The sequence below is a fragment of the Medicago sativa genome, chromosome 6 (assembly GCF_051527215.1).
Source record: "Medicago sativa cultivar Bolivia chromosome 6, Bolivia_mono, whole genome shotgun sequence".
Taxonomy (NCBI): Eukaryota; Viridiplantae; Streptophyta; class Magnoliopsida; order Fabales; family Fabaceae; genus Medicago; species Medicago sativa.
Genome location: NC_140754.1, coordinates 8518203 through 8530678, shown reverse-complemented (window position 1 = coordinate 8530678; position 12476 = coordinate 8518203). Strand labels below are relative to the sequence as shown.

General features: G+C 33.0%; 2 protein-coding genes and 1 pseudogene across 3 annotated transcripts; 2 read left to right on the top strand and 1 right to left on the bottom strand.

Moving 5' to 3' along the window:
• Positions 1–3673: 3673 nt before the first annotated feature.
• LOC146912549 (glutathione S-transferase T2-like) lies at positions 3674–4561 on the bottom strand. Its single transcript, XM_085720746.1, has one exon. The coding sequence runs from the start codon at positions 4559–4561 to the stop codon at positions 3674–3676; it is 888 nt and encodes a 295-aa protein (XP_085576872.1).
• A 986-nt stretch (positions 4562–5547) lies between these two features.
• Positions 5548–8336, top strand: ENODL17 (early nodulin-like protein 17). The gene is made up of 2 exons (XM_085722120.1): positions 5548–5831; positions 7711–8336. The coding sequence occupies exons 1-2, from the start codon at positions 5630–5632 to the stop codon at positions 8046–8048; spliced, it is 540 nt and encodes a 179-aa protein (XP_085578246.1). The 5' UTR covers positions 5548–5629; the 3' UTR covers positions 8049–8336.
• Positions 8337–11797: 3461 nt separating this feature from the next.
• On the top strand, positions 11798–12168 carry LOC146912547 (small ribosomal subunit protein eS28z/eS28y pseudogene; annotated as a pseudogene). Its single transcript, XR_015016746.1, has one exon. The product of XR_015016746.1 is annotated as a small ribosomal subunit protein eS28z/eS28y pseudogene (transcript).
• Positions 12169–12476: the final 308 nt, after the last annotated feature.

Here is a 12476-nt window from a genome sequence, read left to right as displayed (position 1 = left end):
CTTCACGGAAACAGTTAGTGCCTCCCTTCTCTATACAGGGTGGTTCCTCGTCACCCTCAAGGCGTGACTCATTTCCCACATATTTTTACATATTCAACCTCATTTCTTACACTTACTTGAGCGTTAGAGTGCTAACGTGCCGGCAGGCACCCTCCGTTCCACCGTAACAACGTTGTCGCCACTGCACCAAAGTACCGCACCGTTACAGTTGCCTCCATCCATCTTCACCGGACAAATAAATATGAACCCATTCATCATATATATCATTCGATTCAACATTGGAGACTAATCTTTTTCTTGACACTAAATATGAAAACATTTATTTTTTTGCAATACTACATTTTTTTCTTGTAAGAAAAAACAACCAAAATCAATATTTTTTGACTTGTAAAGAAAAAAAAAACCAAAATAAATAAATGATAGTAGCTTAATACTCACAGGTTTAAATGTGGAATATCACAGCAAAATCTAAACAGATTGGAATGGAATATTCACACTTTCTGTGTTAAAATTAAAAAAATTAGGTGTGAGATAGTGAAAGTTTATGTCTTATTTGACGTACATGTTGCATGATCGTGATTTTAGGGAAAAAAATAATCAGGACCACTCACTGGTCACAATGATAAACAAGAAAAAGGAATATATATATTTAAAAAATATGTTTTGGTCCTTCTTTCCCTTTCTTTTCAGATCAACTATAACGCTCTCTTGTAAAGGGGAAGAAGAAGCACATGGATCTGGTCAAAGCATCAACCAACATGAAAAGCAAATAATAACAATTTTTTATAATAAAGTATAAAGTTCTTAGATGAGAATGATCAATGTTTATTATCAATATTGACAAAAAATTCAATAATATTCTCATGTTTTATATCGTTTTGAATTAGGTCTTAACCATTTGGAAAAGACTTCACTCAAAATGTCGACTGATATATGTTGTTCTATTAGCGTACACGCACGCTCATTACCCTTCTACGAAAAATAACTGTATGATGAACATCAAAAATTGATCAACCAATTACATTATAATTCTTCGAACAATCTCAACATGATTTTCATCGTTTCTCTCGAAATCTCCATTATAAAAAGGCAACATCAAATAAATAAGATAATGAATTTTAACTCCTTCCACCATTCCTTTACTAAAAAAAGAAAGTAAGATAGTGAAACTAACATCAAAAATAAATATATGCCACATCATAGCTATCTATTATATCCCTATTTGCTATATCATCATCTCAAAAAGAAAGTGACCCCAAAAAAATAAATATATATTATGTTTTCTAATTTTACAAGATGAACTTAAAAAATTTCTGAGAAACTAAAACTAAAATTTACAATACTTACAAAGCCTAAACAAATATTTAAACTTTTTTCTTATATTTAAAATCTGAAAGAATAAACACTAACATATCTTTTTATTTTTTCTCTAATATAATTGGAATTATTTTCCATTAGACCATATACAATGGGAAAAATAATTCAATACCCTTCAACACCCACTTTTTCAATTCCCAACACTCCACATCATTTTCTCTCTCTTAATTCAACACCCATTCAATTTTTACCACTCCAATGGTAAACATTCAACACCCTACCCCACCACTTTTTATTTCTTATTCTTATTTAATTTTTGTTTTTATAATTACATAAAATTATAATTATCGATTTAAATTAAATTAAAATAATACAATTAATTTTTTTTAAAAACAATATTTATTGAAATATTTTTTTTCTTAACTTAAAATGCAATACAACAAACTAAGCACGCGACACACAAATAGCTTAAAATGCAAGACAACAAACAAGCACACAAAACACAACTAATTTATTTAGTCTGATACAAATCATCTTCAATCACGAAACATTCCAAACTTTGTCCATATGTGCTTCACGAGATCTGCTTGCAATTCGTGATGAACATTTGGATCACGCAACTCGGATCTAGCACGCACATGATTTGCAAAGGTGGGTAACACCTCGGTCGAGTATGGTTGCGGTGTACTAGATTCACTTCCCTCAGATTGCTCAAAATCGGTCCAACGTTGAGCATATGTATCTCTTTCATCTTCAACAATCATATTATGTAATATGATGCATGTCCTCATGATGATACCCAAATCGGCTATGTCCCACAAGCGAGCTGGTTCACGGATGATTTTAAATCGAGCTTGAAGCACTCCAAAAGCACGTTCGATGTCCTTTCGACAGCTCTCCTGTTGTTTTGCAAATAACTTATCGGGTTCACTTTGAGGAAGTCTAATTGATTTGACGAAAGTTGGATAAGAAGGGTAGATACCATCAGCTAGATAGTATGTCATATTATAGGGACGTTGATTCACAAAGAAATTCACCCTTGGAGTCTTTCCCTGTTCCACATCATCAAACACCGGTGATCGGTCTAGAACGTTGATATCGTTCAACGTTCCTGGACATCCAAAAAAGGCATGCCAGATCCATAGATCATGAGATGCAACTGCTTCAAGAATAACTGTGGTGGTTCCCTTATCCCCCCTAGTAAATTGACCTTCCCATGCTTTAGGACAATTTTTCCACTCCCAGTGCATGCAGTCAATACTCCCGATCATCCCTGGGAACCCCCGCATTTCACTAACATGGAGTATTCTTTGAAGGTCATCTTGGGTTGGTGCTCTCAAGTACACATCCTCATACAATCGTATGATTCCTTTACAGAATCTACGTAAGCACTCCAATGCTGTAGTACCTCCTATTTTGATGTATTCATCGACCGCATCTGCTGCCACACCATATGCTAACATTCGCATCGCTGTGGTACATTTTGCTAAGGGTGATATACCTTCTTTGTTGGTGGCATCAACTCGTTGGGTGAAGTAGTTGTCACTACTTGAAAGGTCTCCAACGATTCGAAGGAAAACATGTTTTTGCATCCGAAACCGACGACGAAACATTGCATCGTCATATGTAGGCTCATTGGCAAAGTAGTCGTCAATGAGTCTTTGGTTAGCTGCTGCATGATCTCTATTTAAATATTTTCTTCTACCAGATCCACTACCGGATCCACTACCTTCCTCTAGTTTTTTTCGACGCTGAATAAATCGGTTGACCATATAAGTGTCTTCAGCATCACGTTTTTGGAAGTAGGCTTTCATATCAAAACCAAAAGGATCCATTGATAGTGTTTGGAAGTGGATATGAATGTAATTTGAGAAAGGAAATAGTTTAAACAATATTGAAGTGGCAAATAGGTTTGGAAGTAGATATGAATGTTATTCAAGTCCCTATATATAAGAAAATAGTTGAAGCAATACCATGGGCTACGAATACCATGGGCTAGGAATACCATGGGCTATGAATACCATGGGCTATGAATACCACGGGACAAATTATTTAAAGCATAGTAAACGCATAGTAAAGCATAGTAAAGTCACGGGACAAATTATTTAAAGCATAGTAAAAGCATAGTAAAGTCACGGGACAAATTATTTAAAGCAACACTGACAATTATTTAAAGCAACATTGAGGACTAAACAACACCGACAATTATTTAAAGCAACATTGAGGACTAGAGAACACTGACAATTATTTAAAGTAAACATTGGGGACTAGACAACACTGACAATTATTTAAAGTAAACATTGGGGACTAGACAACACTGACAATTTTGACCGAATACAAACAAATATTAGTGAAATTAATTTCCAAACAGCTCACGCTCCAAGTTTTCCAACATTTTTTTTTTCCTGTCATCGAGATGCTCTTGAGAACTTAACTTCATGTACAAGTCCATTTTCTTCAATCTGTTTTTCTCCTGTTGCACTGCAGTGTACTTTTCCATTTTTTCGGTGTACTCTTTAAATTGTTCCATCTCTTGCACCTTCATTTCTTTGAATTGAACCCACTCGTCTTCCACCTCCTTCAAGCGAGCGTCATTGCTTTTCTTTTTTCCTTTTTTTTTAGCTGCCTCCCTTCCCATTGGACGAGCACTAGATCCTACAGAGTCCTCGTGAGATCTCTTAGATCCACTACTACCTGAGCCAACATTTCCTCCCACTTGACTGCCTCCTACTTGACTGCCATAACGTGGTTGATCACGAAGAGCGCGCCATTCTTCCTTTAAAGTAAATTTACCATTCTTCCCACATGCATATATTTCCTGGGCTTTTGCCAAAACATCATCTTCCGACCAACCGCTTGCTTGCTGACGCTTAGCGGTATCATAAGCACCAACCCATTTATTTATTAATTTGCTCATATAATTAAAACGGTTTCGGCATGCAATGACATCGCGTGGAGAATCGAATGAGCAATGCTCATTACAATACTCAGTAATTTTACCCCAATATGATTCACTTGTCTGGTTTCTCCCGACAACACTGGACGTTCCATATTTTATCCACCCACTAATTAACACCAAATTTTGTTCAGTGTTCCATGATGGTTGGGGGTTTTTTTTGCTCTTAGGAGTTGTATCCTCTGGAGTGACTTCATTGTCTCTTGTCATTTCTCCAACACTCTGAAAATTTTCATTCATCATCGGCATATAACCATTAAATGGGGGTGTTTGAGATGGATATCCCATCATAGATCTAGAATATGGATGAAAGTTGTTTGGAACAGAGGATGAGTGATTGAAATTTGAGGCAAAACCAAAATTAGGCATGTTTTGAGGATTTTGGTTGAGAAATTGATTTGGGTTTTGAGGATATTGGTTGGGAAATTGATTTGGGTTTTGAGGATGTTGGTTGAGAAATTGATTTGGGTGTTGATAATTGTTGGGATTTTGGTAGCTAAATGGGTAATCAGAAGAATTTTGGGTGTTGAATTGATTGTTATTGGGATCCATTTCACTAATCAAAGACTAAAACTTTAAAAGAAAGACTAATAATGAGATTAAGAGAGTGAAAAACTCGATTTTTTTTCTGTGTCCAAATGAAATGATCCAAGTCTCTATTTATAGAGAAAAAAAATCACGAATTTTGGTAAAAAAAAAAAAAAAAAAAAATTATTTGCAATGAAATAATTGAGTCCAAATTATTAAGAAGATAAAAATCCAAGCAGCCAATCAACGCAAGCCACGTGGCATTATCTTTACCCCTTCCCTTTCTCTCACCGCGTGCCTCTGCTTCTCACCCTCCCTGTCGGCGCGTGACGTGCACGCGCCAGTTTCAGCCATTCCCGCTCGGCCACGTGGCAGTTCGCACAGTATTTCAACTTACTGAATTTTTTCATCCTCTCTTTCCTCTGCATAATATTCAATAGGGCATTGCAATGGTTTCAATAGGTTGAATTGTTTTTCAACAAGCCCATTGTAAGTGGTCTTATTGGCTACTAGTACATTAAAAAAATAGTAGTTCAAAAATTTTATTTTTAAATATTAGAACCAGCCTAGATAAACAATCAATGGTAGATCTAATAAGCAACAAACAACTACCATCAATAAAATAAAATAAAATTAAATAATGACAGAAAATAATATTATTTTTTTCAAAGAATAATAATATTTTTTTCAAAAACCCAAAAAAGAAGACAAAAGGTTCCTTAAAAGGGCCAAAAAAACAGAACATCATAGAACAAACAAAGGACACAAAAGAGTGTTCCAGAGTTTACAAAAACAGTGAAGAAAATTGTGCAATTTTCAGAAACAACAATGGAAGGAACAAAGAAGAGAGTGTTTGCTTCAACAATTTCACCAACAATGGTGTTTCTGTTACTTGGTTTTGCAGTTCTTGTCATGTTGCCTATGGTTTCAGCTACAAGGTTTATGGTTGGTGGTAGAATGGGTTGGAACACAAATTTCAACTACACTACTTGGGCTAAGGGCAAGCATTTCTACAATGGTGATTGGCTTTGTAAGTTCTTTCTCTCTCTATAAAGTTTGAATCTTTCTCTCTCTAAAATAGTTACTTTGGTTTGTGTACTTTGTTTAGATTGGATCTGAACTTGTTTGAATATAGACTGAGCTAAAAATTGTAACTCTTTCATGTTTTTGATGCTTAATTTGATATTTTATGGACTAATTAGCAAAATGGTTGAATTAGTTCATCTTAGATATTTTGGGATTATTTGGTTAATCTTTAAAGTTGATAGCTTTTTCATGTTTTTGATGTTTAATTTGATATTTTGTGGTGTAATAAGCAAAAGGGTTTGAATTGGTTAATGTTAGATCTTCTGGGTTTATTTAATTAATCTTTAATGTTACTAGCTTTTTCATGTTTTTACTTAATTTGGTATTTAATGGACTAACAGAAAAAAGGGTTTAATAAATTGAATTGATTAGTTTTAGATCTTTTGGGATTGTTTGATTAATCTTTAAAGTTGATAGCTTTTTCATGTTTTTGATCATTAATTTGACATTTTATGGATTAATAGGCAAATGGGTTTGAATTGGTTAATGTTAGATCTTTTGGGTTTATATGATTAATCTTTGAGTTTTTTGTGTCAAGAATAAATAGTTCTTGAAAAAGAAAGTGAAGAACTTGTTAGTGTTCTTGAAGAATATTGTGGTAGTTTTTGTCCAAAAGTATAGATTTGTGGGCAATGTCATTGAGATTTCTCTTCAAAATTTCCTTTTGATTGTTTATTTACTATTTTCTTTCAATAGGGACTGTAAATTTAAAAATAAATTTGGATCCTTTTTCTATCATTTTTTGTTAGTTTGTTCTGCATTCTCAGATCCACAATTCTTGGCTTCTTTTGACTAATGATGTGTATATTTTATTGCTTATTCATGCCTTTCTTGTTTCAGATAAACCAAATGCCCTCTTTTTTCTCCCTGTTGAGTGTTTTTTTGGTTTTTTTGTCTTTTTTTTAACGACTTAATTTGTGACTGTAGCTTAATTTGTGCTGGTCACAATCGATGAATTAGTGACACCGACACAATCACGACATTGATACTAACACGTGGATACCATTAATAATTTAAGAAAATGAAAGTAATGAAATGTAATCACATGTGTCAGAAACAGACATTGATTAGTGTTAAGCAAACAAGACTTTAATCTCAAGTTTTACTTGTGTTTCTATGTTTGGCTTTTTAAAACTTTTAAGCAAGTTTAGCTATTTTAGGACTACCCTGCCACTGTTTATGGACTCAATAATTCATCTAAAGTCAATCTATTGACTAACAAGTTATGCAATGTTCCCACCCATATTTCAACCAAAATGAAGTAAAATAATACAATTTCCCTCCTCAATCCATGGCTTAATTTGCAAATGAAAATCAAATTACCAGATGTTGACTTTCTTTACTTCTTCTTTAGTGATTTATCATTACTCTTAAGGTCCTAATTTTGGTCATAGTCTTAAAATAAGCAATATTATTTAATTAAATATTTTCTTCTTTAGGGCCTATTTGTTAAAAAAGGTGATTTTAGCATTATCTTTTAGAGATTTTTAAGATAGGCTGAAGCTATTTTGTGCTTGTTTGCTAAAATAAACATCACTTTCTAAAAAACTACTACATCAACATCCAAGCCTTATCCCACACATGGATCAAACACGCCATATTGTTATAAAAGTGATTTTTTTAAGAGCAAAAATGTAACAAATTGCGCTTAATTTTGCTACTAATGTCCTAAGTACACTTGTTAGATTCTCTTGTGTGTGTGTGTGTTAATTTCTAGTTCCAATCCAATCCATGAAAGTGCTTGGAAGATTAAATATTGACATGTTATTGTTTTCATCACATGATAATATACTATGTTACTAACCTTGATTTCATTTTTTCAGTTTTTGTGTATGATAGGAACCAAATGAATGTGCTAGAAGTGAACAAAACAGATTATGAAACTTGCAATTCGGACCATCCACTTCACAATTGGACAACTGGAGCTGGAAGAGATGTCGTTCCGTTGAACGTGACTCGCCATTACTATTTCATCAGCGGCAAAGGATTTTGCTTTGGTGGAATGAAGTTAGCCGTTCGTGTTGAAAATCTACCACCACCACCTAAAGCTGCACCTGAAAAAGCTAGTGCAACATTCCTTTCTTCTAAAGGACAAATCTTTCTCATGCCTATTGTTTTTGCTATTGGTGCAGCATGGGATTCATTCATTTATTTATGGTAACTTTGCAATGATATTTAAAAAATTAACATCCTTAAACAATACCAAATGGTGTTACATTTGTTCATGTTGTGTTGTATTCATTTATAATATTTTGCTTTGGTGGTAATTGTTATTGACCTCAAATGAGGTTAAAGGGTGGTGTGGTGTTTGTAGTTTTTTAGGTAGTGTTTGGTGTTTGATTTTCAAAATGTAATGTAATGTATTTCTGTTTGTTGTATGATCAGAAATATGTGACAAAACTTGTTTAATTTAATTTATTGGAGAAATCAAATGCGGAAATTATGGAAATGTTGTTTTATGCTTTTGGACCCTAGTAGAGTAGTAGGTCCTTCTTGTCCATGTGGGTGGAACACTAGTTGCTTTCCATCATTTTTCTTGTTTCTTAAGCCTAAATTCATTTTTTTATACTATGGTCTATTATTTGAATATATATATATATATATATATATATATATATATATATATATATATGGGGAATGCTAATACACACCCACTTGAATTTTAGAAGGTGTGCATTAGCATCCTACACCCATGTGCTTTGGACAAAAATTACCCTTCATCTCTTTTTTAATTGCTATTAAATAAATGACCTTTATAGTAATTTGCATGCCAATAGTTTCTCTCTCTTTCACTAATTTTTTTTTCACGTGGTCCCAAAAAAAATTTAAAGATTCATCACATGGCTGGTGTTTTTGTTTGAAACCGAAAGTGAAGAGCAATGGAAACCATCAGAGATTGTGATCATCCAATACCAAAAAATAGATCTGTGTACTCTCCAATCAAAGAAACTTGCTTGGTTGTGGTTGATCATCAAAAACCCTCACCACCGGCATCGGAACAGCGTCGAATGGGAACCCATCCACCGAAAAGCTTGTGGACGGTGGCACCTGTATCTCCACCCTTCCATGCTCCATTTCAGTGCAGCCCTCAAATGGGAAACCCTCCATCGGAATGCTCGCGGACGGTGACGCGTATACTGGAGAATTGGAATTGCTCTGTTTTGTTAGTTGTTATTACAGGGGCGCGTGGGAGTTTTTTTCCAGATAGAGAGAGAAACTAACATGATGAGATGGGATGGTTGAGAAAATTACTATAAAGGCCATGTATTTAATAGCAATTGAAAAAGAGATGAAGGGTAATTTTTGTCCAAAGCACATGGGTGTAGAATGCTAATGCACACCTTCTAAAATTCAAGTGGGTGTGTATTAGCATTCCCCTATATATATATATATATATATATATATATATATATATATATATATATATATATATATATATATATATATATATATATATATATATATATATATATATAGTTTGATCAAGGCTTCATTTTAGTTTGAACAGTAATTCAGAGGTCTAACCGGTTTAGGGATTTCGATGGATATATATGTATCCTATCCATACCAACGTTGATATCTGCCATGCGCCGCAATTTGTAGATATCCACATATTTCATAAATAAATAATTTAAAATATTTAAAATAATTTAAAATTAAATTATGTTGAATTTCTTTATCATTTTTTGACAACAAAATTACTAGCAATCAACCATAGTTTTTTTGTCATGCCTAAACCGGTTCTATGTTTGTTCTGTTTTTAAACATTCATTAATTTTTATTTGTGAAATAAACATTCATCAATTTTGAAACTTGTAAAATGAAACAAAAGAATAGGACACTCAAAATCAACAATTACAGTTCAAAACTTGTCTTCAAAGACACTCAAAAATTCAACACACATTTGTAACTATTCAATTTTATATCAACTAACTTAGCATTAAACTAACAGCATGCGAATAATGTGGTATTTAAAAATAGGTTAAATACAATTTTTGGTCCTTTTAGTTTGACAGAATTCTTAAGTTAGTCATTTAAATTTCAAAAGTTTTAAATATGTCATTTTAGTTGATGAACTATTTCACCATTATCCTTGCTGTTAGTTTCAGTTTAACTGATGCTGATGTGGTCATTAAATTGCTGACTTGGATCAAAACACTGCATTCTAAAGGCTCGAGGGTGTCAAAACGATGTGTCAATAGTTGTCTTTCTTGCCCTATAAATGATCATTTATGACCAATATAAGCAGTGTTTTGATTACCTGAATCCTTTAAAACTCAACCTTTTGATCCAATTCAGCGACTTAAGGGCTACATCAGCATCAGTTAAACAAAGATTGAAAGCAAAGGTAAGAATGAAAAAAGTTGATCAACTAAAATGACTTTTTTGAAACTTAAATAACTAGCTTGGTAATTCTGTCAAACTAAAAAGACTAAAAAGACTAAAAGATATATTTGACCTTAAAAAGAAAAGTATTTTAGTTTAAGGGTATGAGTTTTTACGACACAAGTCAATGACATTGACAAGACCATTCAATCAAAACTTGTCAATAAGTTCTTTTGGGTTTGTAAACCCACCATTAAGTTATAAACCACTTAAGTTTTTTTTTCTTTCTAAAATTATGTTTATGGTGACACACTTAAACTGAATTTACATAAACATATACTTTAAATGAATTTGTGTAAATGTACATAAATTGAGTTTACAATAAATTTAGAAACACACAATTTAATTGCATCATTGACATTACCAACCTATATTGTCATTTTAAAATTTTAGGGATCGTTTTAAAATATTATTACCAACTAAATATGATTATAAGGGTATTTTAGTCATTTTATTAATTAAATTGGGTGAAAAAAATGTGACTAGTAAGATGAAGGGTGTAACTAGTACTTTTCGTGTTTTTGGATCAGATACCGAGTCTTAAAATAAAAAAAATAAAAACTAGTACTTTTAGTTTCTGTTCAATAATATAAATACCAGACCACAAACCTAAGAACAAGGAAGAAAGGTTCTTGACAATTGTAACCGCAGCTGCGAAATTAGGGTTCTTCTCCTCCCTTCACCAACATCAAGTACGTTTCTCTGTCTTTTTTTCTTCTTTCAGTTGATTATTAATTTATCTAATTATCTATTTGTTTCTCTAATTATCTTCTTGATTTTGATGTCTTTTATGTTTGTTCTTGTTGTGTTTTTGTGAGGTTGTGAAATATGAATAACATTTGTATTTACATTGTTAATGTATCAAATCATTAGAATTATGAATATGTGATATCTATGATCGTGTTTTTTTTTACCCAATTGCAAAAAAACAATTTTTGTGGTTCAAACACTTCACGTTGTTGGTTTCAATTGGATCTTATTGTGTGATTTACATGTTTGTGGTTTCAATTGGCCTTTTATGCTAATGTTATTTGGATTTGATTGTTTCAAGTGTTTATAGCACCGACACTTTAGGTTGAAGGTGTTTCTGATGTCCGATGCGTGAGTATCGGACTGAGATATGATGTATTCAATTGGATATTGTTGTGTCCTTAATATTTTTGTTTATGAAAATTACTTGCCCTTGTATGTTACTTTTATTTGGATTGATTGTGTTAAGTCTATGTAGAATCGATACTTTAGATTGAAGGTGTTTATATTGTCCGATGACACCGACACATATGTATTCAATCACTTTGTATTTTCTTAAAAATATTGCGTGTATCATGTTCGGTGTTTAAAAGTTTTAAATGGATATTCATTGACTTCAGGCACGGATTCAACCATGAGAGTCAAATGCTGTGATTTTAGATTTGTTTATGAGTTGTTAAGTTGTTTCACTCCTTACTCTGTCACATAGATTATATGCTATATGCTTCTTTGCTTACTCTCTTAACAATTGCGAATGTGTTTGTGTTTGAGCAGGATGGAATCACAGATTAAGCACGCTCAAGTTGAGAAAGTTATGGGTCGTACTGGATCCAGAGGACAGGTCACTCAGGTTAGAGTCAAGATTCTGCATGAGAATCGCTACATCATGAGGAATGTGAAGGGCCCCATTAGAGAAGGAGATGTCATTGCCCTACTTGAGTCTGAGAGAGAAGCAAGAAGACTCCGATAGAAGAGTAGCTTTTCTCAATGGTTTGGTGCAAGATATAATAAAGCAATGCTGGTTTTGTGGTTGTTTTTATGAAAAATGTTTATGTATTGACTTCCATTTTGCACCTATGACCTATTTATTATTACTAGACCTTTTATTTTGCTGAGTTTTGAGTAAAGATTTTGGTTTGACTCTATATTATGTTTGGAGTTCTTGGTTACTTTGATATAATTATGCAAATGCTTATGATTGTTGGGTAAGATTGTCACGCATATGTGATGGAATATCAAAGAGTTAATTGCAGGTTCACTCCTGATTCATGCATGCAATAATGCAAATGAATTGAAGGCTCAAACTATTATTGCAGGTTGTGCATTTGGACATATCAAATCCAAAAAAATAAGTTATCAGTACATCTTCATTTGATAACTGAGATCCAAAATAGCTTTCAGATAAGGCTTGAGACTTATTATGGTCCCTTGGTGCTTGTTAAAGAAATTGCAA

Coding starts and splice junctions, on each gene's coding strand:
- LOC146912549 (XM_085720746.1), bottom strand. CDS start 4,561: ATGGGATATCCATCTCAAACACCCCCATTTAATGGTTATATGCCGATG.
- ENODL17 (XM_085722120.1), top strand. CDS start 5,630: ATGGAAGGAACAAAGAAGAGAGTGTTTGCTTCAACAATTTCACCAACA. Junction 5,832..7,710: donor CTACAATGGTGATTGGCTTT/GTAAGTTCTTTC, acceptor TCATTTTTTCAG/TTTTTGTGTATGATAGGAAC.